Source organism: Bacillus rossius, chromosome 1 (assembly GCF_032445375.1).
Source record: "Bacillus rossius redtenbacheri isolate Brsri chromosome 1, Brsri_v3, whole genome shotgun sequence".
In the NCBI taxonomy this organism is placed as follows: Eukaryota; Metazoa; Arthropoda; class Insecta; order Phasmatodea; family Bacillidae; genus Bacillus; species Bacillus rossius.
Window position 1 is genome coordinate 272,083,216 of NC_086330.1, and position 25,943 is coordinate 272,109,158.

General features: G+C 38.6%; 2 protein-coding genes across 2 annotated transcripts; one reads left to right on the plus strand and one right to left on the minus strand.

Annotated features, from left to right (window-relative positions):
• Positions 1–4,198: 4,198 nt before the first annotated feature.
• On the minus strand, positions 4,199–20,991 carry LOC134527602 (nicotinate phosphoribosyltransferase). Its single transcript, XM_063360433.1, has 2 exons — positions 19,246–20,991; positions 4,199–5,167 (listed from the first exon to the last, which is right to left on the minus strand). Exon 1 carries the CDS (start codon positions 20,925–20,927, stop codon positions 19,278–19,280), a length of 1,650 nt encoding a protein of 549 aa, XP_063216503.1. The 5' UTR covers positions 20,928–20,991; the 3' UTR covers positions 4,199–5,167; positions 19,246–19,277.
• A 1,041-nt stretch (positions 20,992–22,032) lies between these two features.
• On the plus strand, positions 22,033–24,609 carry LOC134530075 (uncharacterized). The gene is made up of 2 exons (XM_063364645.1): positions 22,033–22,050; positions 22,356–24,609. The coding sequence occupies exon 2, from the start codon at positions 22,359–22,361 to the stop codon at positions 24,222–24,224; it is 1,866 nt and encodes a 621-aa protein (XP_063220715.1). The 5' UTR covers positions 22,033–22,050; positions 22,356–22,358; the 3' UTR covers positions 24,225–24,609.
• The last annotated feature ends 1,334 nt before the right edge of the window (positions 24,610–25,943 follow it).

Sequence of the window (25,943 nt, forward strand, 5' to 3'; positions counted from 1 at the left end):
CATAAACATAATTATGGAACTTCTTGACCCCCGCTATAATGCTTAAAGCCTCCTTGTCAATTTGGGCATACTTCCGCTCTGTTGACGTCATGGTTCGTGAATAATAGCAAATTGGCACTTCTTCCCCCTGATTATTCGGTTGGCTAAGAACAGCTCCAATTCCATACTGAGATGCATCACACGTTAATATAAGTGGCTTTTGTGGGTCGTAGTGAGCTAGTAAAGAGTTTGAGGTTAACAGAGCCTTTGTAGCCGCAAAAGCTGCATCCTGCACCGTGGTCCATTCCCAGCGAGCGTCTTTCTTCAAAAGCTGATGCAAAGGTTCTGCTACACTAGCCTTATCCAACAGAAATGCATGGTAAAAATTAAGAAGACCTAGATATGCCTGTAATTCATCTCTGTTTGCTGGTGTTGGTGCATCGTGAATGGACTGCACCTTGTCGGGGGTGGGCCGTAACCCATGTTGATCCACCACATAGCCTAGAAATGTAACTTCTGAAGCCCCCAGCACACATTTCTCTGCCTTGACATGTATACCAGCATCTCTGAAACGCTGTAGTACCTGTCGCACATTGATGAGCAACTCTTCCATGGATGTGCCCTTCACTAGTACATCATCAAAGTACGGCACGACGTTCTCTAGCCCCGCCAGTAGGTCTTCCATGAATCGTTGAAACTTCCCTGGTGCTACTCGCACCCCAAATTGCAGACGATTTACTTTGAATGCCCCCTTATGTGTGATGATAGTTTGCGCTGCTGCCGCACTCTCATCCACTCGTAACTGTTGGAATGCTTGTGCCAAATCAATTTTTGCAAATACTTTGCCTCCACATAGTTTTGCAAGCAGTTGGCTGATTGGTGGAACAGGATATAGATCCTCCTTCAATGCCTTATTCAATGTGCTTTTATAATCAGCGCATATTCGCACATCACCATTTGGCTTCAAGACTGGAACAATGGGTGTGGCCCAGTCTGAGTACGTGACCGGCGTATATACCCCTTGTGTTACTAATCTTTCCAGTTCTTTTTCAATTTTCGGTAGCAGGGCGTATGGTACTGCACGAGGTTTTAACCTCACCGGAGCCACACTAGAGTCTAGTTGGAATCTTATAGGTTGTCCCTTAAATTCGCCCAATTCTTCACTAAATACCTCGGGAAATTCTTGGACTAACTCTGATAGCACCCCCGTTACTTTTAACACCCCCTTCACTTCAATCCCTAACGGTTGCATCCAGTTTCGGCCCAACAGAGAGCGATGACGCCCCTTGGAAACTATCAATGGAAGCATGCACCTCCGCCCACCATATGTCACCTGAACCCTGCACGAGCCTAATGTCTCAATAGAATTTTTGCTATAGTCATACAGCACACAAGTGGTTCTAGACAGTGCAGGTTTTCTGTTTGCATAAATTGCCTGGAAAGTCAATTCATCTATAATTGACACCGCAGCCCCTGTGTCTAATTCCATTTCAACAGCCTGACCATCTATTAATACAGTTGTGCACAATTCCTCACATCCTGCTGCTGTTATCTTCCATAAGTTGTAAATATCTGGTTCAGTACTACCTGTCACTGTGCCCAACTGCACCTCCGGGACTTCCTCCACTGTGTGAACATTACCCTTAGAGTTCATCTCACGTACCTTCTGTCTACATACCTTTTCCAGATGGCCAGGCCGTTTGCAAAAATAGCATTCCACGTTCCTGAACCGACAAGCAGCTCGTAAATGTTGCCCACCACATCCAGTACATCTTACCCCTTGATTGTATCTGGGAGGTTGCTTAACCTTGCTCACCCTGTCGACCCCCGCTGCTTGTTGCACCCCATTACCCTGTGGTGCTTCTTGCCCTACGTAGTCAGTGTACACCGGCTTGGACACAGCCCCCCGGATGTCTCTGGTATTTTGGTTTGCTGCCTCCGCAACAAGGGCTTTCTCCTGTGCCTGTGCGAATGTCAATGCCGTTTCTGCTAATAGCCGACGTTGCACTGTCTCGTCCTTCATCCCGCACACAAATCGATCTCTGAGAGTTAGGTCCAAATTAGCGCCGAAGTTGCAGTGTTCTGCTAGCCTACGCAATTCTGCAATGTACTCTGCTACACTTTCATCGTCCTTTTGATCGCGACGATGAAATTTGAACCGTTGGTAAATCTCCGACGGCCTAGGGGAGAAATGATTTTTCAAAATTTTCATAATATCTGCATATGATGTGGAGGCCACAGAAGCTGGAGAATTAAGCGATCTTACTACCGCATACGTTTTCGGACCGCACACACTAAGAAGCACTGCACGTTTCTTCTCTTCGCCTATAACCTCGTTTGCTTGCATGTAAAACTCAAGACGCTCTGCATAGGCATCCCAACCTTGCGGATTTGCCACATCAAATTCTTCTATGTTGCCTAACAAAGAAGCCATTGCGGAGATGCCGATACAACGACTCGTTAATTAAATACTAGGGCGAACCGACGCATGCATTAAGCACTGGGGCACTTCAATCCCATCCTCGTCGCCAGATGTTGAGTTTACTGTTACACATTTTATTCCTTATTGTAGGTATTTATTTGCCAGTTTACAACACAACACAATACATAACGAACGCCATCATGCATCCTCACTCAACTGTCTTCCACACAACAAGCACACCAACTCCGCCTCCTAAACAGTGGTGCCAACACACCACATTTGTCACCAGTCCACAATTACCCTACATACACAACAAATTGCTAACTACATCTGATTTCGAAAAAGGTCCCCTTCACCCTGTGTTCAGCCCGGGCAACGCCGGGTACTGCAGCTAGTCTTGTAACATATTAAATTCAATGAATATTATTCAATTAGCATGAAGTTTGTACCAAAACTGACTGAATTATTTATTTTTTATTTGCAGCGGTTATTACATTAGTAACTCATTTTTACATTGCAACGTTGGTACATTTTTCGAACACACAAAAATTTTCCAATTTATTTTTATTATCCTCAAATGCCATAAAATTCTTAGTAGTAGGATTCAATATTCAATGAAAAAGCTTCAAAGGTAAAAATTAAAGGAAATAAAGTAAATGAAAAAATTCAACACTGACAACCCTTAAGTTTATTAGGTCAATTTTTTTCTGATACCTATCCAATTAACATTCCCCAAGATATTGTAATTAAACATGTAATTATATAAATAAAATTACAATATGTGATTCCATAAACTTAATTTGTGAAACAATAGTAGTTTACATTTTTCATTTTATTTTTGACCCTTGACACCTGGATTTCGATTTGAGGGGTACATTTGAGGCACACTCTTGGATTCAAGAAAATCTGGATCTGACCGATCACTAATTTTTATTGTTCTGATTAGTTGGACATGTTTATTACAAATTATTATATTGTAATTAATGTAAAGATGCATCAGTTATGACACCATTTGGTTAAATAAATATCAAGAAACATTTAAGTGTCATATTTATGGAATATGTAATATATATTCATGAATAACCAGGATTCATAAAAAAATAAAAACCATAAAATCTTGTTTCTAATCATAATAAAAATAATAATACAATTTCCTTACAGTACTTTTTCATGAGTCATTTTCTATGTATTGTTATGTCCTTTTCTAGTACTTTTGTGCTTCCAATATTTTGCTATCTCACTATATATATATATATATATATATATATATATATATATATATATATATATATATATAGAGAGAGAGAGAGAGAGAGAGAGAGAGAGAGAGTGTGTGTGTGTGTGTGTGTGTGTGTGTTAGTAAACCGTTTGCCAGCTTGACAACACCAGCCTAGGACCTACACCTGGCATTTGTCACATGGGATGGTTTTAAGTTGTGGGACAAACACAACATTTAGCTAATTTACAGTTCTTAGTTGCCAAGCTTATGGCACCCAGGTCGAGACGACACTACAGCAAACACACAATTATTTATTTAAAGATTATTCTCTTTTTTTGGATGTTATTGAAGTTTTATGAATCACCAAATAATTTAAAAAAAAAAATAATAATTTTCAAAACTTTTTTTATATATAAAAAATGTATAAATTACCTTGAATATTAAGTGCAGTGATACAGAAAACATAGGCGTTGACAATGACTTGGCACACATTTGCTGTTGTGCATTGAAAATGTTCTTTGGGTAAGGAAAATGTAGACATTGCACGTGGGTTGAAGTAAATTTTGAGACAGTTTAAATATGATGTAAATATTTATTGTCTAACATTACCTTAGTTGCAATCGTTCCCACCTTATTTTCATTATTTGAACTCGCTACTGATCTGATTAATATGTAGACAGAGACTATTTATTTTTCGATGAAGTAAAGTTTTGAGTAGAGCGGTATACAGCCTTGACAGGAATATTGCACGATCTTAAATGTTAACAGTTTATTTTAAAGTGAAATAAATAGTACAGTAACAGTATTGTTTATGAGGTTTGTCCCATTCCAAAGTCTAGGTTAAAGTATTTAACGTAAACACATAAAGTACTAACCTGCAGTAGGACAATCCCCTTAAGAAAGCTGGTTAGTTAACTACAAGCAGTGTTCAAAATAGTAAAAGTATTACCTATTGCATTAACATACAATAGCAATCACAGCCAAACTATTTTTTTTCCACACAATATACATAACTACATTTAGCACATACAAAAATAGATAAGTTGAACAATACCACCAGTAAAGTAATAATACAACACGTAGCAATGCACATTTCATAGAAACTGCAACACCATTAAACAATCAACAGTAAACATTTACTGTACATCTAACAGTTACCAACCCGTACATTACCACTACCAACTGAATACATCTTTGTGCATTAAAATTTCAAAAAAAAAAATGTTTACCATATCCAAAAAGAATAAAATCACAGGAAGTTAAACTCTTCAAAGTCAACACAATTAAAAATTTTATTTATTCATTTTCCTCTGAAACTTATAGAAATTATTTTTTTATTATATTTATTATTATCTTTTTTAAAGTATATCCAACGGAATGCAGAAATAAATGTTAAATTTTTTTAACGAATTCAAAACCTTTTCAGTCTCAAATCAATAGAGGCTATTAAATGCAATTTTACATAAGCAAAATAATTTTTTCAAGCTTATTTCTAATGTACATAAATAATGTGGTACCAGCTGCTGTTTTACACCATACATGATGTCCTGAAAAATAAGAAATTAAATAAGTATTTTAATCCAATTGAAACTTTCTGTCCCACCAAATTTAATTTTTTAAAACGTAATGCTATAATATCAATTTTGAGCTGTTTATTCTAGATACTGTCATGACAAAGCTTCTCTACCTTGTTACAATTTGATATTTATATTACTGACAGGCTTTGGTTCATAACCGCCAGAGCATAACTGATTGTTTTACACTATCACGGTAATGGCCTCAGTCAATGAAATGTAGAAGTCAACATGTGTGTCCGAAGCTGCATCCTAAGTCTTGTCGAGCCAGAAACTGCAATATGGAAAGTTTTTGACATGAATTTCCGACAAGAATATGCATGTCTTTAATCTTGGGTTGAGTGTCACTTCAGCTGAGGATTTGACACCACTTAAACTCGTAAACTATGAAAGCTATAAAGTTTAAGTAAAAATATCTTAGTAGAACAGACTTTGCTCGCAGTAATTACCTATGACTTGTCAGGTTAACATTTGCAGTGATGATGTAATGAGTGTTGGTGAAGAGTGTCGAATTGAAGTCAGTGAGAGCTCCAACCCCGGAAGTAATAGACTGATTTGCATGATTTACACTTGAAGTTGCTCGTGAGTTAGCACTGGGTGGTGCTAGTTGAGTGGAATATCAATAACGTTACTAACTTTGGTTTTGGAGCCATGTTATGTTGGAGAAAAGAAAGAAAAGCGAAATTGCATGAGCAGAAGCAATTAAGAATGCAAAGAAGTGTCATAGGTATCGAATGAGGCAAAAAGTAGCAGAGAGAAATGAGCCAGTGGGGCAAAACAAGACCCTGAACTAGGGGTGAAATTTGCGCTCGAGCGAGCCTCAGCCGTCTACATGGTGAGAAGCGATGGGGAATGCAGAAAATTGTTTGGTAATGGACGTGGATATGCTCTCTGATGTTCTGATGTTGATGTGGAATCAGTTGAGCGATCAATCAAGACGTTCATCAAATTCACGTAAAAAAACAAAGCAACATCAATTTTGTTAAATTATTTTATTTATTTCATACACAACAATCTCGTTCAGCACAATGGAAATTCATGAAACATACCCCTGGCGGCTGTAGTCCAAAATACAGCCCACCCAGAAGTTTTTATTGCAAGCTGTGGCAAACAGCAAATGAATATTTGGTTTTGAGGTTGTCTACTTTTAACAAATCATGAGAATTTTCATTTTTCTAGGACTTTGGCGACATACAGTATTACCATGTAACATTTTCCCACCACTGCAGTAGATACCATTCAGTATTCAGAAAAAAATATAGTGTAGGGGAGACAGGGGAGCATTGACCGTAGGGGAGGCTTGACCCATGCTTGAATTTGCCGCCCTGCACCTGGTTAGACTTGATTCTTCTTCTTCACTGTTTACTTTTGGAGGGAAACTGTTCTTTTGTTTGTGTATGCAGGTTGCAAGAGCTGTTGTTTGGATTTCAATGTTATTTCAAGATATTCATCACTTTTCATGTAAGTTTTACATTATATTTGTAAGACAATAATTCTTTAAGTATTAATAATACACTTAAAGTCAAATTCTCTAGTGTTTATGCAATAAATAACCTTTAAAATAGTATGTAAAAGTGTCTCATAACCTCAAACCCAGAGAGCTCAGAACAGGACAAAGTAGGAATGATCCTGTAGGGAGGCTTGGCCCACCTCACAACAGGGAGGTTTGACCATATGGTCATACCTCCCATATTACATTTTTATGGCCCTATGTTTATTGAAGGTTGATTTAAATTAAATTAAAAATAACTTTAATAATTTATCACACATTTCCTGATGAGTGTCATCATGATTATATTTTGCTAGTGAAAATCTTTGAGTTCTTGATTCTGTAGGCCTACAATGTATTTTATTTTATGAATTGTTTCAGAATGCCGTTCTTCTGGAAACCAAAAGAAAATGGAAAGAAGAGGAAAAAACATACATCAGAGCATATGCGAGCAGCCGTGCTTTGTGTCGTGGAGTGTGGTCAAAGTGTTCGAAATAGTGCTAAAGATTATAACATAGACAGGAAAACACTCGAGCGGTATGTTAAGAAGTACATAGCAGCCGAAAATAAGGCCAGTGTTTCATATGTGCCAAATTATAATAGTGGCCAAGTGTTCAGTGATGAGTTAGAGAACCTATTGGCTATGTACTTGAAAATGGCAGCCAAACTGCATTATGGATTGAGCCAGAAGACAATCAAAGGTTTTGTTTTTGAATTTGAGAAGGCAAATAACGTAAAAATGCCTGAAAATTGGAGTGTTTTAAGAAAGGCTTCATATGATTGGGTTCGAGGCTTCATGCACCGTCATCAAAGTTTATCTTTGCGTACACCTAGATCAACAAGCCTAAGTAGAGCTACAGCTTTCAACAGAGCGACTGTGGGAGAATTTTTCAATAACTTAAAGGACGTCATGACAAAACATAAATTTGAACCCCAATCTATTTTTAACATAGATGAAACAGGCATTACTACAGTACATGTACCTGGTAAAGTGATTGCAGAAAAAGGTATGAAAGAAGTTTCAAAAGTTACATCTGGCGAGAGGGGTACTCTTGTTTCTGTATGCTGTGCTGTATCAGCTATTGGTTGTTCAGTGCCTCCATTTTTCGTCTTCCCACCAGGGTCGAAGGCAGTAGCTTATCCGAGTGGTTGGATGATTGGAGGGAACTTTGAATTATTTTGGGATCACTTCATTAAATTTGTAAAGTGCACCAAAGAAATGCCAGTCCTTGCTATTCTCGATAATCATGATTCTCATATAACACCTGCAGGCATTCAGAAATGCAAGGACAATGGAATCATACTCCTAACCATACCACCACACACAAGCCACAAGCTCCAGCCTCTCGACCGAGGAGTGTTTGGGCCTTTCAAACATTTCATCAATCAAGCATGTGACAATTTCATGGTAAATAATCCTGGTAAGCCAATAACCATTTACGATATTCCTGAAATTGTAGGGAAAGCTCTCCCAAAAGCTACAACCCCTCACAATATTACTAAAGGCTTCTCTAAAACAGGAATATATCCATTTAATTCGGATGTCTTCACCAATGATGATTTTCTGGGAAGCTATGTAACTGACCGTCCAGACCCCACCATTTCAATTACTATGCCTGCTGAGCATAGGCCTGATGTTATAACAGACCCACCTTGTATTCCACCAGCTTCAACCACATCCCCATTACCTGGATGTATTACAGGTATGGATCTTGTAAAACAGCTAGGCTTAGAAGTTGTTAGCCCAGAGGTTGTTAGACCATTTCCTAAAGCAGGCCCTAGAAAACAGGGTAGGGGTCGAAAACCCAGAAAGACTCTAATTTTAACTAACACGCCAGTTAAAAACCAGATTGAAGAAGAGCAAAAACAGAAATTAGAAAAAAATAAATTAAAGAGGCCTAAAGAAGTTAAGGAAAGTGCAAAGAGTAAGGGAAATCACATGCAAAAGAAATTGAAGTTTTCGACAATAAGTGACAGTGATGAGCTAGAAATGATGGATACTGACTACAGTGATGAAGACAACAATTTGGAGAGTTTCGAAGAGTTAGAATGGCAAACAGAACTCAGTGTTAGGCCTAGTGTTGGCGATTTCGTCCTTGTTGAGTTTTCCGGAAAGAAAACCACAGCTCATTTTGCTGGGTTGATTTCTGCTGAACTGGTAAAGAATGGTGAATATGAAGTTGTATTCTTACGAAAAAAAGACCCTGAACATTTCAGTTATCCAGAAAAAGAAGATTGATCAGTTGTATCCAAATGTGACATATTTGCTAAGCTTCCTGCTCCTTTGTCATGTGGTGGTATGGAGCGAGTGGCTCTTAAAATTATGTTTGCTTTTGATTTTTCTGTGTTTGATAATGTAAATTAGAAGTGCTGCCCTTTTGACAAGTGGTGGTAAACAATGTTTGATTTTTCTGTGTTTTCTAATGCAGATTAGAAGTGTTTCTGATTATGAATATTCATATACGTATAGGCCTAATACATAAAGTTTGCGTATGCCTTATGTCTCATGTTTTATGTAATTTTTTTAACCTAGTTTAAAGTAGTTACCAACCCGGGTCAAATCTCCCACACTATGGATCAAGCCTCCCATATATAGGGAGGCTTGACCATACAGGTTTATTATTTTTTATTCTATCTTGAAGATTATCTATAAAGATTTAAGCTTTTAATTAATATTCATTACAAAGGGATTGAATCAATGTTTTGTTTGTGATGGTTTAGATATTTCTGTATCAAGAAATAAAAATAAAAAAAATTATGATGAAGAAACATGGTCAATGCTCCCCTGTCTCCCTATGCTGTTTGCAATAGACAGTAAGTATGTAATTTCTTGCACTTTTTTCGTACCACACAGAAGAATTAAAATTTTTCCCATCTTTGAACATGAGCCAACAAAAATAAAAATATTGTGAAAATGAGAAGACAAACTAATAAAAATCGACAGAGAAAAAATTATTAATGGCAGAGACGAAAACAAGAGGCACAAAAAACTAAGAATGTTTACAAAAAAGAGGCAATCACATGAATGTTAAAACCATTTACTTGCTCAAAGAAGTTTGCAGTGAGTTTGTATTTTTCTTTTGATTTGAATATATTTTTTTAACAATTTAGTACTTCAACTGTATATTGGGCCTTCAGCAACCAATAAAAACTCAGCGATGGCAAGCTAGAAGTGATAAAAATACACGTCTTCATCTTTACTCACTGGGCAAAGCGATCTAGAAGTTAGTGAGTCAGTGCCATCACACTGAGAGCATTTACAGTCAATGAGCGAATTCACAGGCAAGTGCCTTTCTGACGTGCGCCGTGCTAGCACGTTCACCTCCTGCAAAGCTTTCTATGGTTTGGGTGTGCATGCGAAGCGACTAGCATCAAGTCACCCCACTACCATGCTGGAACTACACAGGAACTAAGAGTTTTTCAGTCACCCAACATGAGTCACAAACATTATAACATACAGGACCACACTAATGAGCAAAAACCACAACTAGGAATACACCTGAAAACAAAGGCAGAAACAAACACAAAAGCACAACAAAACCAGATGCATTTACAAATAACATAGTTTGGACAATAAATCCACATAAAATAGCAAATTGAAAAATGACAATTAATGACAACTACACTGTAAAACACTTTTTTTTGCCCTGTGGAGTTTGACTCATTTGTGCTGTCCTGTCCTGTCATAGGCCTATGATGCTATGATGTATTCTTAAGGGCTCATTTAAATAAATTCAAATTCAAGTAAGTAATACATCATCACTGTCAAAACTTTACAGACAAGAACTAAAATACCCTTACAAACCCCAAAATTAATAAAAAAAATACTGCAAAGTACCTATGTAAAAAAAATCTGGAATGTTAAATAACATAATTATTTTAAAAAAATATATTTTTCCAATGAAATATAACTTTCATAATTTCATATTCTAAAACAGTTTTAAGAGATGTAGGTATTTTTAAAAACAGTTTTAACATAAAGTTTGTTCTCAAAACTAAATTTATAGCATCTTTAACATAAAAATGGTGAAACCATCTCGGCCTCTAAGCCCAGACAGCTCATCAGACACTGGCTGTGGGAAGCTGGTTCCTAACCCTACAAGAGCATTACTAAAATTTACATACTGTTTCTTCAGAGATTCTAAAACGTAAACAGTAGTTTAAAGACTTAGGTGTAAGTACAATCCATTGAATTAATACTACATATATGCTTAAAATACATCTGTGCCTCTAATTACGTATTGTATGTAAGTACAAAGTAGCCAAAATGTTAATCACGCTGTATTTTCAGATTTCCCAAAACTCTTAATTTAGCAGTTACATATACTGTAATTAATGCCTTGTCAACTCAACAGCGTGTTTTTTTACACTAATGTTACAACCAACTTTGACTCATCAGGGCTCTGATGATATTGCAACTACAAAACATGGAGACAATTATAAGTGTCTCTTTAATTTTAGCTGATGCTGTACCTACTGATTTAAATATCAGACAAACATCTAATGTGCATATTTTGATTCCACTACCTTGTGCCATTTCTCTACTAACACATTATTTTAGAGAAATTCCCTTGACATTTTGATGTATGCATGTGTGTGAATCTCTACTGATGAGAAACAAATTTTTAAGTGAGATTCTGGGAGGTCAATGCCCATTATGCAGAACTACACTATCTGCGAGAGATTTGCATCTCTTTCATTCCATTTGATGACACTGAGTGCTTTAAGCTGGACTCACAATAATGCGTCACATCCGTCCGTCACCCGTCTGTCCGTCAACAGGCCGAGCTATTCCCAATTATCCACACGTTTGTCAAGTACTTTTCCATTTTGCTAAAAAATCTTAAATACTGGTGAAAATTTATCTTGTACACGGTAGATATATTATACTATCATGAAAGTAATCATTAAACTCCATTTTTTTCACTCTAATATTTATTAAAGTATTTCACTTGTTAAAAATGTGTTCAAATATAATTTAATAACATTTAATGGAAGCTACTACACAAATAAATATACTTAAAAACCTTTTAAGAAAGTAAAGGTTGCCGGAAATAGGTATCTTGGTAACATTTTGGATGTTATTTTATCCATTCATCATAAGTTGCGGCTTGGTAAGGTTTTGACGGATGGATGGATGGATGGAATCTTCCGGGGCCATCTGATTGGCTGCATGTCACATGATTGACGGACATCCGGGTGACGGACAGATGCGACAGACTATTGAGAGTCCAGCTTTACATGCATCATTTTAAATATCTTCACAACCAGCTGGAGGAGAACTTTCTTAATTATCTGGAATAAAAAGGAAGCTGAAAAATCATTACAGCAATAAAATACCTTGACAGCAATAAAACATTAATGCTAACAAACAAAAGCTGGCCAATCAATGCTATTATAAAAGTGAATGTCCAATTTTCTGGACCCGTTCCAGCAACACGCCAAACCTGATATTCCGTACAACAATAGCTTAATGCTCCAGTGACCTAAATATTGAATTTAATTAGAAAACTTAACTGGTTCCCTGGAGAAGACTACTCTGTTCATCATCGCATCTCCCCACGCACATGAATAACAATGGCACAAACTGCACCCCGGTGACTGCGCCCAGAAAGTAGGCACGTCAACCCCTCCCTCCAAAACACCTGCCACTCCGCCGACCCACGTATGATGCATCACCACGCGTCATTAATCAAGGGGTAAAACCTGCCTTCAAGTCCACCCCTGCTGTTGAGCACCAGGAAGAAACAATGCAGATGGAAAACTAACTTAAGGCAGACTGTTAACTATATATCAGACATAGCATTGCAGGTCAAACTTGAGGGTAACATGTCTTCATTTGTTTCAAACACATTTATACACATTCAGGGACATAAATATCTACACTTTAATATCTTAATGAAATTAGACTGGCAATTTTATGAAAACAATTAAACCATATTTTGAACGATTTAATGTAAAAGCTTGTGAAATTAAATGATGACAAAATCTCTCTACTGTTTGACTATCAAGATTTGATATTAAAAATCAAAGACTCAAGTAATAAGACTTAACCAATAGTATATAGACACAGCAGTGTTGGATAAATAGGGGATAAATAGGTAAATGTTAATTTGAAGGCCCTTGAAAACTACTGTATCCACGATAGGCCTCTCTGGTTTATATTTCTTGGGAAGAAATTTTGTTTTAATTTTTTTTTTCATGAGTTTATTTTCAAAATTTTAAGTTCCCCCCCCCCCCCCCTCTTTTTGTGTTTTGAGATGCTGCAATGAAGACAAACATTTTTGAGGGGCATGTATATAGTACGTTATGCGAAAGTGTTCTCTGCCTGTAGATTGCTGTAGCCAAGTGCCTGCACATTGGCTAGTGGGCTATATAATATAAGCAAAATAAAGCATAATACAAAATAGATCTACTGTTCAGAGGAACGTGCAGATTTTATGTTACAACACCAAAATCTTTCATGAGTAATTTGCGCATGATTTAAGTGGATAGTGTCCAAATATTTATAACTAATGAACGACTGTAAATTGAAGTGAGGTGTTAAAAAACAAAACGCCAATAAGCAAATGGCTGCTTGACTTCCAGTTGATTATTTTGGGACTTTATCATGAATTTCATAACCTGTGGACATCAATATTTACATTTTTTTCATGTTTTCAATCTACAATATAGACTAGGGTTCATAATCTAATAGTTTGTTTATGCTTCTGGAAATGGTGGTTATGAAACAAGTAGGCGAGTGAGTGTGGTGAGTGCATGGTTTTGTACACTTAGTCTCAACCTAAATGTGGAACCCCCAAAAGAAAACATTCTTTGGCAAGGGAAATTTTCCCATTAAGTGAAAAATCACTGACCCAGCCAAGAAATAAATTTGAGACCTTTGACGTATTTGCTAGAGGTAAACTCGTCGGATACTATCAATTAAATAAATGTTTACTTCTTTTGTTAAGAACTATAATTTATAATTTATATTTGATCTCTAACATAAACAATTTTGAATTAACCATTGTGCGTGACCTACCTTATAAAATGTTGTACTTTGTTTTAAGATTCCATTTGTTAAAATCTAAAAGTATGAGTTTTCAAAACAAAACAAAACAAAACAAAACAAAACCTCTGACAAAAATTACTATGGCCTTTGCCTGTATTATTTCTTAATCAAACATACTTAATAATTTTTAATAACAACTACCCTAACTGCAGACCGAGCCATGCGCAAGATAGGATTATTAAGTTCCACTAAAACATTTTATACAATATTGCTTTCAAACAAATAAAGCACTGTACTGTGTAAATAAAAGGAGAGTACTATAAAAGAAAAAGTATTAAAAGGCTACAGCAGTTTTATATTGGTGTTTTTGCTTTTTAACATTTAAACACTTTAAAAACACTCAAACATTAATCCCCATAAAAAAATTTTAAAATATTTTATTTAAAGCCATGTCCTCTTTTGCAATGTTCAGTGCAGTGTTTGTATGAAACCAATCTTGTACCGTAAAATGGCCTGGCTTTGCACCATTGAGTTGGCTTTGCACCAAAGCATGTAAAATGTTATAGTGACCAAAAGGAGGTATAATATTTGCAGTTAAATGGGATAATTATTTTTTTTTTCTGTTACCTTTGGCCACAATGGATCATAATTTTGAGGACTTCCCGCCTTTTTCTCAGTTTATCTTTGCTTCATAACCTCAATTGGATAACATTAGTTTTGTATGTGTTATTGTGTTGAGCAAAAAGTGTTAAATTTCAAGAAGTATTTGACATGAACCAGAGTAAGCATATCATCCTACTTTTCCATTTTTTATCTGTCTTTCATAAGAATGTTATAGGTTGGCTTAAAATTAAGTGTAGAGAGCTGTGTTTCACAATTTTGAGAAAGTGACTTGGTGTTTGTGTTAATAGGGTTGATTTTGCACCATCGAACTTGGTGGTGCAAAGTCACCTCAACTAATGCCCTGACACAGCTGTGTTTGCAAAAATTAATTCCCCTATTTTTCTATTAATTTGCTTTAAAAAAATGTTGCCCACCTTTTTTCTATGGCTCACTGTAAATTGCAGGTGATCAATAAAGATGCCATCAATATATAAACGAAAACCAGGAAGCAGGATGTACATAGATTATACTGAAGATACACTGAATACCTGTATTGAAGAAATTACAGCAAGGAACATCACTCAGCATGAGGCAGAGGTGAAGTATGGAATTCCCAGAAGAACTATCAACTATAAACTTCAGCACAAACATCAGAAAAAGGTTGGTGGATAAGCGGTTTTCTCCATCGCTGAAGAAATAGCTTTTGTTACTTGTTTGGAACGAATGAGTAGGTACATTTGGATTTCCTGTTACTTCATCTGACTTAGTGGCTGTTATAGCTTTTTTTTTGAACAAATTTGGAAGGAAAGTAAGCAGATTTAAGGAAAGCATTTATGCTGGTTCCCATTGGGTGAACGGTTTTCTGGGAAGGCATAAGGAATTGTCAATGAGAGTTGCTGCAAACGTTTAATAACTGAGAGCAGGCTTGACAAATGAATGGTGCAGGAGTACTTCAGTAGGCCTGAAAAAAGAGTTAGAGGGTATTCCTGAAACTCACATCTTTAACTTCGATGAAACAAACGTCACAGATGACCCTGGTCAGTCAAAGATCATCACAAGACGTGGAACTAAATATCCACACAGAATTCTCAACTCTTCAAAGTCCTCAGGATCATTGATGTTTTGTGGAAGTGCAGCTGGAGAACTTCTTCCTCCCTATGTGGTGTATAAATATACACAACTGTGGACTACCTAGTGCCAGGGAGGGCCAACTGGTGCCAAATATAATCACACACTATCTAGGTGGTTCGACGGAGCAACCTATACCGCTTGGATTAAGGATTTGGTGGTTCCTCATCTTCGCAAATTGCCTGGGAAAAAAGTGCTAATTAGGGATAACCTTGCAAGTCATTTCTCGATTACTGCACTTGAACAGTTGGCCGAAAATGAAATTATTCTTATATGTTCGCTACCAAACACCACACATATCACACAGCCACTTGCCAAAGCCGTGTTTAGACCAGTTAAGGGCTGTTGGCGAGCAATCTTGTTGAGCTGGAAGGAAACAAACTCAGGTGGAAAGGGCACAACAATTGACAAACATTATTTTCCATACCTCCTGAAAAAGCTGTAGGATGCTATAACTCCACAAGTTGGAATAAACCTAAAAGCAGGTTTCGAAAGCTGCGGAATTGTGCCCATTGCACAAGATAAAGTAATGTGATTTGTTGACAGTCTTGAAGTTCACAACAACTCTTTGTAAGCTTCTTTTATTGAAGCACTAGAAAGAAAACGACAAGAGTGGATTGGTTTGCCAAAGCCTAGGAAACGAAAGCGAATTAATGTGGTACCTGGAAAAAGTGTGTATGGTGATGTGGTCATGACAGAAAATGACAAAAGGAGACATCAGGGGAAATCTTTTGATGACAACAAAAATGAGGACGAAATTCAAGGTTTTGCAAGCGACAGCTCTGAAGACAGACCTGCCAACATTCAAATTTAAAAAATCATGAGGTCCTCGATAAAAACTTTCAGGCCCATAAATACAGGTTAGATATAAAAAACAACAAATGAGGATCTTTAAATTTAAGTGACATACCTGTAGGTACATATGTTACATGGTCTCTGCTTCAAAATTTCAACAAATTATAGGTTGCAGATTTAATTTAATTGAACATAATTTAGCGCTGTCGTGTAGTGATCATGCAGGGCCGCAACTAAAAAAGACGTAAAATAACATTCTGCTCGTGTAACACTATTATCACTGTTCACAGCAAAATTAATTTTTTTATTGGAAGCAATACACTTCACGTGTTAGTTGTGTTTTTTTGTAGTGACATGTTTCACAATGTCTACTCTTCCACTATGCGAGATAGAAAAATCAGCACTGCACACGCTACGAAACGCAAAATTGCTTCCTTTACGTGACTCGAGTATTGATGAAAACTCATTACTGTAAGCTTTCGTAAAACTTGTTTTGTAACTTTTACAAACAAAATCTTGGGGCCCCGAAAAATCATGAGGAAACACTATTTTGGCGTGAGGGCGTGAGATGGACCTTAAATTCGTGAGCCTCACACCAAAATCGTGAGAGTTGGCAGGTCTGTGAAGATGAAACTTTGGAACAAATGGCTGCACGGCTAGAACAGGAGGAGAAAGAAGAATTCAACACTTTCATCATTAGTGGAGGGAATGGCAATCTGACACTAAAGAACATCAAAAAAGTTGTTGGCGAGCATGTTGTTGTTGTTGTGTATGAAGGGTCCTTCTTACCTGGAAGAATTACATCAGTTTTAGATAAAACTGTCACTGTTTCAACCATGGTAAAAACTATGAAAGTACATATGGAAGTGGCCAATCTCAGTAGATGAACTTGAATATGAGTGGGAAGAGGTGTTGGGTCGGATTCAAATTCCCAAACCTATTAATAAAATAGGATTTTATTCTGTGCCAGAACTTGGCAATGTATTTGACAATTGAACAGATGTTTTGTCTTTTTTTGTGTGTTTTATAACTCTGTGTTCTTTAAATTTAAGCTTTAAATTTGCCAATTTTGGAGATATTATTTTTGAATTCTTATATATATAGAATTTATTTTGTTTTATTTACATTGTTAAAGTAAAATTTTTGGGGTACATCTTAAAATAGTCGAATAGTCGTTGATTAAAAATTGTGCTTGTGTAATTGATGTGTGATGTGTTAAGGGCTTCATAAAAATGCTTTTCAGAATTCCTCAATATGTTACTTTGCACCTAAACCCATTTCCTAGCATTTGTAAAGGATGAAAACTTTATGGTGCAAAGTCAGGTAAACCAGGATGTCTTTGCACCGTGAAATATAAAAAATAATTACGTTCGTAAAAATTAACACAGAATAAGTTGGCAATCGACATGTGATTTTACATTGTTCAGCACTGTATCTATTAGAATTTTAAAATTTTTTACTATTTTTTAGTGGAGTATCACTAGAAATTAATATTGTAAGTGTAAAATATGGTGCAAAGTCAGGCCAGTTGACGGTATTCATTAGAAAAGCTATGAAACAATGACCATTATAGCAGTAAAACTTTGTAAATGAAAAAAATAACACCTTGACTCTGTTTCAAGAATTAATTAATTGTTTGCCTTCCTGCAGCTCAACTACCAACATCACAAATAAGAGTGAAGCACATGCCCCATTTTCGAACCTACGCAATAATTTGCACAGTGAATTCCTCGGCAAGAATCTCAGCTATACCTGGGTGGGACGACCTCAACATCAACTAGGCCTGCTTCAAACAAAGGACACAAACAACTTACGAAAATGAGTACGGTAACTATTCCCACCACTTAGAAACTATTAAAATATGTACATACATATATATCACATACACTGTGTTTGAAAACATATTAGTGTTTGTTCTGAAACTGTGCACACTGCAGAGGCAGCTGCGTTGTGATGTGCAGGCTGTGCAGGCTGTGCCGGCTGTGCAGGCTGTGCCGGCTGTGCCGAGACGCACCGTGCTTCTCCCAGGCGTGGATACATCGATACATCTCCTGTGGCCCACTACTCGCTACCTAACACTGCCCCACACAACTACATCAGTTTATAATTGCTTGCTTTCTTAAAACTTTAATTTTTTTTTATCCTGGTAACCTTTGGAAATTATTCTGCATTAGTGTGTTATTTTATAGTTCCTAAGATGGATATTTGTGTACTTTTCAAACTCACATCTCCACCACACTTCTGCAGAACCATTTACAAATATTGGCAGACACAAAGTCATATTTTCAGAGTATTATTTAGAATGCCCTCTAAACTCCACACTTAACCTGATACAAAACTGTTAAAACTCAGAACATAACTTCCAGCTTAATCTGATATTTGTATTTTAAAAAAGCAACATACTAAATATGCAAGCCATTTTAATCAAAACAAATTATTCTACTGTAATACCTACCCTGTAGTTTAAAAGTGTACTACAGGGTCTACTATTACAATAGGCCTATATCATATGGTTCATATACAATAATAATTATATATTCAACATAAAGCATGTAATTTCTTTTAAATTTTTTGTTACTATTTTTTTTTGTTAAAAATGCTGCCAAACATCTCTTTGAAAGTAGGTCCATGATTGTTATCAAGACTCTGCTTTACCTGTCTGTTGGCATATTGAAGTTAATGCTAATATTTATTATCCAAGACAATAGCTTTGATATTCCACTACATAAGATTTGCATTTGGTTTTTGTAGTAAAATTTTGTCACCAGATATATGGCACATGTTAGTCCTATCTGACTTTTCATGAAGTCACAGACAAATACTCATTCACTAGCAATTATTTTCTGAGTTTCTACAGCTAATAAGTACTATAAGTCTACTTATATAGTTATATTTTCACAATTTTTCTTTACAAAAATTAAGAATCAACAAAACTCCAACTATCCCACCAGGCGTGTAGTGCAAAGATATTAAATGCCATGTACGTGAGATCTCTCCTGGGAAAAGAGACTGCAGTGTGGGGCTCAGCCCCTGGAGACGCACCTGGAAGAAGCAATGCGCGGGTGCGTGGACGCCTACAAGAGCTCCCCAATGGGAGCGTTCTGCAGCCACAGCTTGTGGATGAAGCTGTAGAGGTCGGCGCTCACAGACACCTTGTAGGGCGTCGGGTTGAGGTTGCGCTTGTGGTCATTGCGCACACTCTTGAGAGACGCCTCCACATGCGCACGCACCTTCTCCAGCGAGGGCAGTGGAGCAACCAGCGCCCCCTTGCTCCAGCACGGCTCCAGCAGTGGCTTGACGCGCGACGGAATCACGTGCGCCCGCTTCGCCTCCTGAAAGGGGTGCCGGCACAAAACCTTCTCGCCGATGCACGGTGGTGCCTCCACGGAGCGCTGCAGTAGGTCGACCAGGGCGTGCCCGTCCGTGCCGTACAACCGGTACACGTTCTTCTTGCCCGGCATCGTCGTCTTGGGGAAGTCCTCGCTCAGCTTGATGCACGGCCGGCCCTGGATCTCCACCATCTTGTAGACAGCGCCGAGTGCAGGCTGCCGCTGACACGTCACCAGGTGCGTGCCCACACCGAAACAGTTGATGGAGTGTCCCTGCTCGTTCAGGCTTACTATGGTCTCCTCGTTGATGTTGTTTGATGCGACTATGACGAGGTCGGCAAACCAGGGTACCTCATACTTCTCCGCGATCGCTCCGAAGACGCGCCGGCAGATGTTGCTGAGGTATGCGAGGTCTCCGCTGTCGATGCGAACACCAACAGCGCGGTACCCGAGCTCGTGCAGGGCCATGGCTACCGCGCAGAAGTTGAGCAGCCCGCTCTTGCGCACGTCGTAGGTGTCCACGAGCGCCATGAAGCCAGTGGGGAAGGCGGCAGCGTACGTGATCCACGCCGCCAGCTCGCCATCAGAGGCCTCCGCGGCGGGCACACGCAGGACAGACTCGCTGAGTTTGAGCCGCCAGTCTACGCTGAGCTGGAGCAGGTCATGTGGCTCACCCGTCTCGTGGTGCGCCAGCAGCCGGTTCTTGACCTCGCCGAGGTCGTAGAAAGAGGTTATGTAGGCGTGGCCATGCGTGCCTCGTGTCGGGATGTGGAACAACTTCCCCGCCAGCACGTTGCTGGTCCCGTCGAAGCCGCCCATGTAGGCGTAGCGCGACGCCGACAGTCCCCCGTCGGGACCCTGCGCGCGCCGCAGTCCGAACTCCAGCAGGGTTATGTTTTTCCCCGCCGCGATGCGGTAGCGCGCCGCGTTTGTCGCCATGAGGCTGGCGTAGTTCACCAGCGTCAGTAAAGTGGTCTCCATCAGCTGGGCCACGATGAGCGGGCCTTCCACTCGCATCATCGGCACCTTGGGGAACAGCACCGATCCCTCGGGCGGCGCGTCGATCGACACCTCGTTCGCCGTCAGGCCGCGCAGGAAGTCGAAGAACTCCGGCTCCGTGCCCGCCGGGAGCGTCTCCTTCAGGTATGCGATGTCGCTGTCGGAGAACCGGAAGTTCGCGACGAAATTCAGGCACTCCTCCAGCCCGGCGAAGATGGTAAATTCACCATGGAATGGGTTCTTCCTGATGAACATTTCGAACACGGCCGTCTCGTTTTTGCCCGACTTCCAATATGCGTAGGCCATTGTGAATAAGTAATAGTCCGTCAGCAAGGGTCGAACAAAGCCATTGTGGCTGGAAGCGGTTGTACCCTGCAACTCGCTGTTGTCGCACATGGCATTAGCTCAGTCGTAAACAAAACAACAACCAGAGGACATTTAGGACGAACGAGACGGCAAAAGCTATTCTCAGAAAAACGAGAACAAAGATAATAGTAAACGTCGTGATATACAAAATTCGATTGTGAAATTTAATTCAAGGCACTGCTATGGCGGCATAATAGGGAACTATTTATTGCAAATATATAATTAAAAATAACATGTTTAAGTTGATTGCAAAACTGTACATTTAAATTAACAGGTTTGTACTTGATTAACAAGCACAATACACTAAAATAACAACAAGGAGAGTATTAGATTTTAAATAGTATTTGAAATTTTTTTAACCTATAAATTCTTTACCTCAACGCCCATATTATTAAGTTAGGTTATGAATGTAAAAAATAACTAATAGAAACATTTGCAATAATGATTACCTAAAAATTAAGGTTTTAAAAATTTCACGACACCAATCAGTGTAACCTGTACTCTTAAAAACCCTTCATGCTATAAACTCTCATTTGGTTTATAGATAACTAACTTGATATAATTATTGTAATAAATTATGTACGGGAGTTATAGTTCTGGAAGACGTGCAAGTGAAGCCTACATGTTATTTATTTTATGGTTTAAGGAGGTAAAACAGTTTAGGAAGTATTGATTAGTCATTCATGTCTTCTATGTAATTTATAAATTTTGATTTTTCAAATTTAGCGCTGTTATTTTCTTCTTTTCCTAACTAGTTTTGTTTTATGAAAGTTTTAACGTCGATGGTTGTCAAAATAATTTGGCTGTTTGTTTTAGAATGCTTGAAGGATTCGAGACTTTTAGTAAAGATCTCTGAAGGGAAAAGACATACGTAGAATGGGGATACTTGCAATGGTGGGGTAACTTGCAACAAAACTACAGGTAAATATATTTTGTGTGTTGGCTACCATGATTCAGTTCGATGTGTACATGTTTCTATTGCCATTTGTTTACAAATGTCTGTTGCAGCTTGTACATGTTGTTTTAGGCGGTACTTATTGTTTTGTGCATTTGTTTTTCATAAATAAATATTATTATTGAAAATCTGCAAAAAGTAACATCTGGAAACTTCCTGTAGAAGTTCTTAGAAGTACACATCTAAAGACATTGTAAGGTATGTATGGCTTTAATGTAGTGTCAAGAAGTGTATCCTATAGTCATACCATGCAATGATAATTCGTTTTCTGTCAGTTGGCTTTTTTATGAATTTGTGATTCCAGTGGGGTAACTTGCAACCCAGACACACCCACTTTTGTTATCAATTAAAACCTAAAATACAACCTTCACATATGTTTTTCTGTAATTATTACATACCTACCAACTTCATATTAATTCCCCTGTTAGTTTAACTTCGGAATGTTGCCCTTTTATGTAGGTAAATGTAAAGGCTATGTAATTTTTTTTTTTTTTGTGTTTTAGGTTATGGCCAGAAAACACAAGAAAGTTCCAGGACATCGTAGTTATGCCAATTTTTCGAAGGAAAGCCTTTTAGCTGCAATAGAAGATGTAAAAACAAAAGGCCTTTCATACAGACAAGCTGGTGAAAAGTATGGAATCACTGGATCAACAATCTACAGGGCGTTCAAAAAGAAGCACCCCAAAAGTTATGGAAGACCTGCAGTGCTGACAGAAGATGAAGAACGTAAGCTGGTTCATGGGATTTTATTGGCGAGTGATTGGGGGTTTCCATTTGACAAGTTGGATATTTGTTTACTTGTTAAAAGCTTTTTAGATAATGAGGGGCGAACAGAACTTAGATTTAAAAAAAATATGCCAGGTAGGGATTGGTATCTTTCTTTTATAGGAAGGCACAAGAAAATTCTGTCACCACGATTTTGTCAGAACATTACGAGAGCAAGGGCTGGTGTTAGCAGAGAAGTTCTAGAGAAATATTTTGCTAACTTACAGATCTCTTTGCATGGAGTAAAACCAAACATGATCGTCAATTACGACGAAACCAATATGACAGATGATCCGCAAAGAGCAAAGGTGGTGGTTAGACGGGGGGCAAAGTACCCAGAACGTGTTATGGATCACTCCAAAGTTAGCGTTTCTGTGATGTTCTCAGGAACAGCATCAGGCATTGTATTACCACCCATGATTGTTTACAAGTCTGAGCACCTGTATGATACATGGATGGAGAACGGACCAAAGGGTACAATATACGGGTGCTCCAAAAGTGGGTGGTTTGATGGTCACCTATTTCAAAAATGGTTTTGCAATATAGCATTGCCCTATTTCCGATCTTGCGATAAAGGAGGTGGAAATTCTCCAAAAGTCTTGATTGGGGACAATCTTGCTAGCCATCTGTCCATGCCAGTCATTGAAGAATGCAGGAAACATAACATTAAATTTGTTTTACTGCCACCAAACAGCACACATATTTGTCAGCCTCTCGATGTAGCCTTTTTTCGTCCTCTGAAAATTAAGTGGCGACAAACTCTTGCAGAGTTCAAAGCAAAGTACAAGGGGACAATACCAAAAAATTTATTTCCCAGATATTTGAATGCAACACTGGAAAAATTGGAAAATGCTTCGCAAAATTTATGCTCAGGGTTCAGAGCAACTGGCTTGTATCCGTTCAATCCGCAACAAGTTTTAAATAAACTTCCAGCTGAGAATGAAGATTCCTCTGCCAACTCAACAGCAGATGGCTCTTGGTCTGAAGCATTCATTGAGGTTCTGCGAGAAGCCCGATTTGGCCAGTCATCAGCCCCTCGAGTTCGCAAGAGAAGGGTTGTTAATGTTAATCCTGGTCTAAGTGTAAATGGAAGTTTAGAAGATACCAGCATTGACCAGGACCCTTCTTCAACTTCAGCTCCTTCAACTACAGCTTCTTCAACTTTAGCTTCAACTTCAGCTCCTACAACTTCAGCTCCTACAACTTCAACTCCATATGCAAAGGCTAGAACATGGTCCAAGTTTTCATCAGAATCTGTGGATTTTGAAATGACAGATGTGCATCAGAATGCAGAAAGTGAACATGAGACTGCGAACTTCTGTCTTATCAAAACCGGTGACTTTTTATTGGTGAAGTTAATGTATGATAGCAGATCAAATAAGGCAGTTCAAAGGTTCTTTGTTGCTAAAGTCTTGGAAAAGAATGAATCTGTTGTTTATTGTTCTTTTCTCCGTAAAAGTGCTAAGGCCGAAAAAGTATTTCTCTTCCCATCAGTGGAAGATACCTTTAATGTGATGAAAGAAAACATTGTGAAAATATTGAGAGAACCAAGAGTAGTACGAGGACGACATATTTTTACAGAGTATTTTACTGAACAAATTCAATGAACTCACCTGATTCATAACATGCATTGTTAATTTTTTTTTTATGGGTTTACTGATCAGTTTCTTGTGACATTTGGTTTCTATTTTATTGCATTTTTACTTAAATATAGTATTTAAATATTCCAACTGTTGCAAGTAACCCCACATAAGTGTTAACTTGTAATTCCTAAATGATTTAGTAAGTGTTGCAAGTTACCCCACTGATGGGGTTACTTGCAACAGCTATATTTTGTCATTATTCGTGAAAACTATTTTGGGTAAAAACATTTTGTGCATATCATTGTATTCTACATGCATATATTATGTACCATGTCTATATTTATCCCATTAACATGAGTCTGGCATAGTGTAATATATTGTTGAATTCATTCTCTGTTGCAAGTATCCCCATTCTACTATATTCGGGTCGAACCATTATTTTCACCCGGAATACTTACTATAAATTGATCCGGGGCAACCGTGGAGTTCGTTCTTTAGCTGACAACGACGAGTGGATAGAAACTTCTGCACTTTTAGTGACGGAATTAGGGAAATTTCCGAACTTCTGGAAAACCATACAACCGCGTCGGTCGTTTCGTTCGTTGGGGATTATGCACGAGAAAGACAATTAAAATCTTCGGAAGAGCTCCAGAGGAAAACCACCAGGCGTGCCTAGCGTTGGCGATGCCGACCCCGAACATCCAGAGGACGAGTCTTTGCCGTGACGACATCCCGCTGTCTACAGATGGGACTGCAGTTTCTTCAGTGAACAGACTGTTGGTGAGGTCCGTCTGTTTCTAATTTTATCACTTTCCAGAGCCAGAAGGACGTCCAGTCGCGGAAGAACGAGATGACGAATTCGCCGTAGCTTTGAACCCTCTTTTCAGTTCGAATCCAGTGCCTACCCAAATCCAGGAAGAATCCAGTAGTCCTAGGTTATCACTCATGTTCTCCGAGACACTAGTTTAGTCGGTAAACTGTTGATGTGAGTTAGACAATAGTAAACACACAAAACAGATGTGTAAATACTATTATTTAGGAAAGGCTTTACTCAAACGTACTAAAGGAAGTTATGACTATCACAGTAATATTAAATTATAATGGAAATATAAATGAATAGTTTCAACTATATGGTGATTACTGAGATAAATAAACGAGATTAAATACTGCCGTCACCCGACCTCTGTAAAAGGCCCGGGGGGGGGGGGTACCTGACAGGCGCTACGGGCGTCGCGATGCTCTTGTTGTCCGGAGGGGCGCCAGGCTAGCGGGCTGCTAGGCCGTTGATGTTGGGTCGTGGGTACTCTGCCCCCGCGTGCCCCGCCAGGTACACGGCTTGAATCTACCATGAATGGCTCTCCCTTGACTGTGAAGGCCGTTCGGCCGTGTGGAGGACGGGAGACTACGGAAAATTAGTGTACACGAGTTGGTGAGAATTACCTTTAATTTAGTCCCACTACAAAACACTCTCACCAACACTTGGCGACGTCTAGCCGTTACACAATTAACACAAAAAAAAACAACACTACGCGACACTAATGGTTACCGCGGCAGTCTCGCGGGATGTGGGTCGATGCTCGCTGGAGACAGCCAGCGCCGAATGTTAACGGGTGCAGGGGGGGGGGGGTCGATGAGTAGGCTCCTAAGTTCGGCGAAACACTTACGTGAGTGATACGATACGCAGCGCGGTATCACGATGAAAACGGTCGGGATAGGCCCGGTTCCGCAAAATACGCGCCGAGT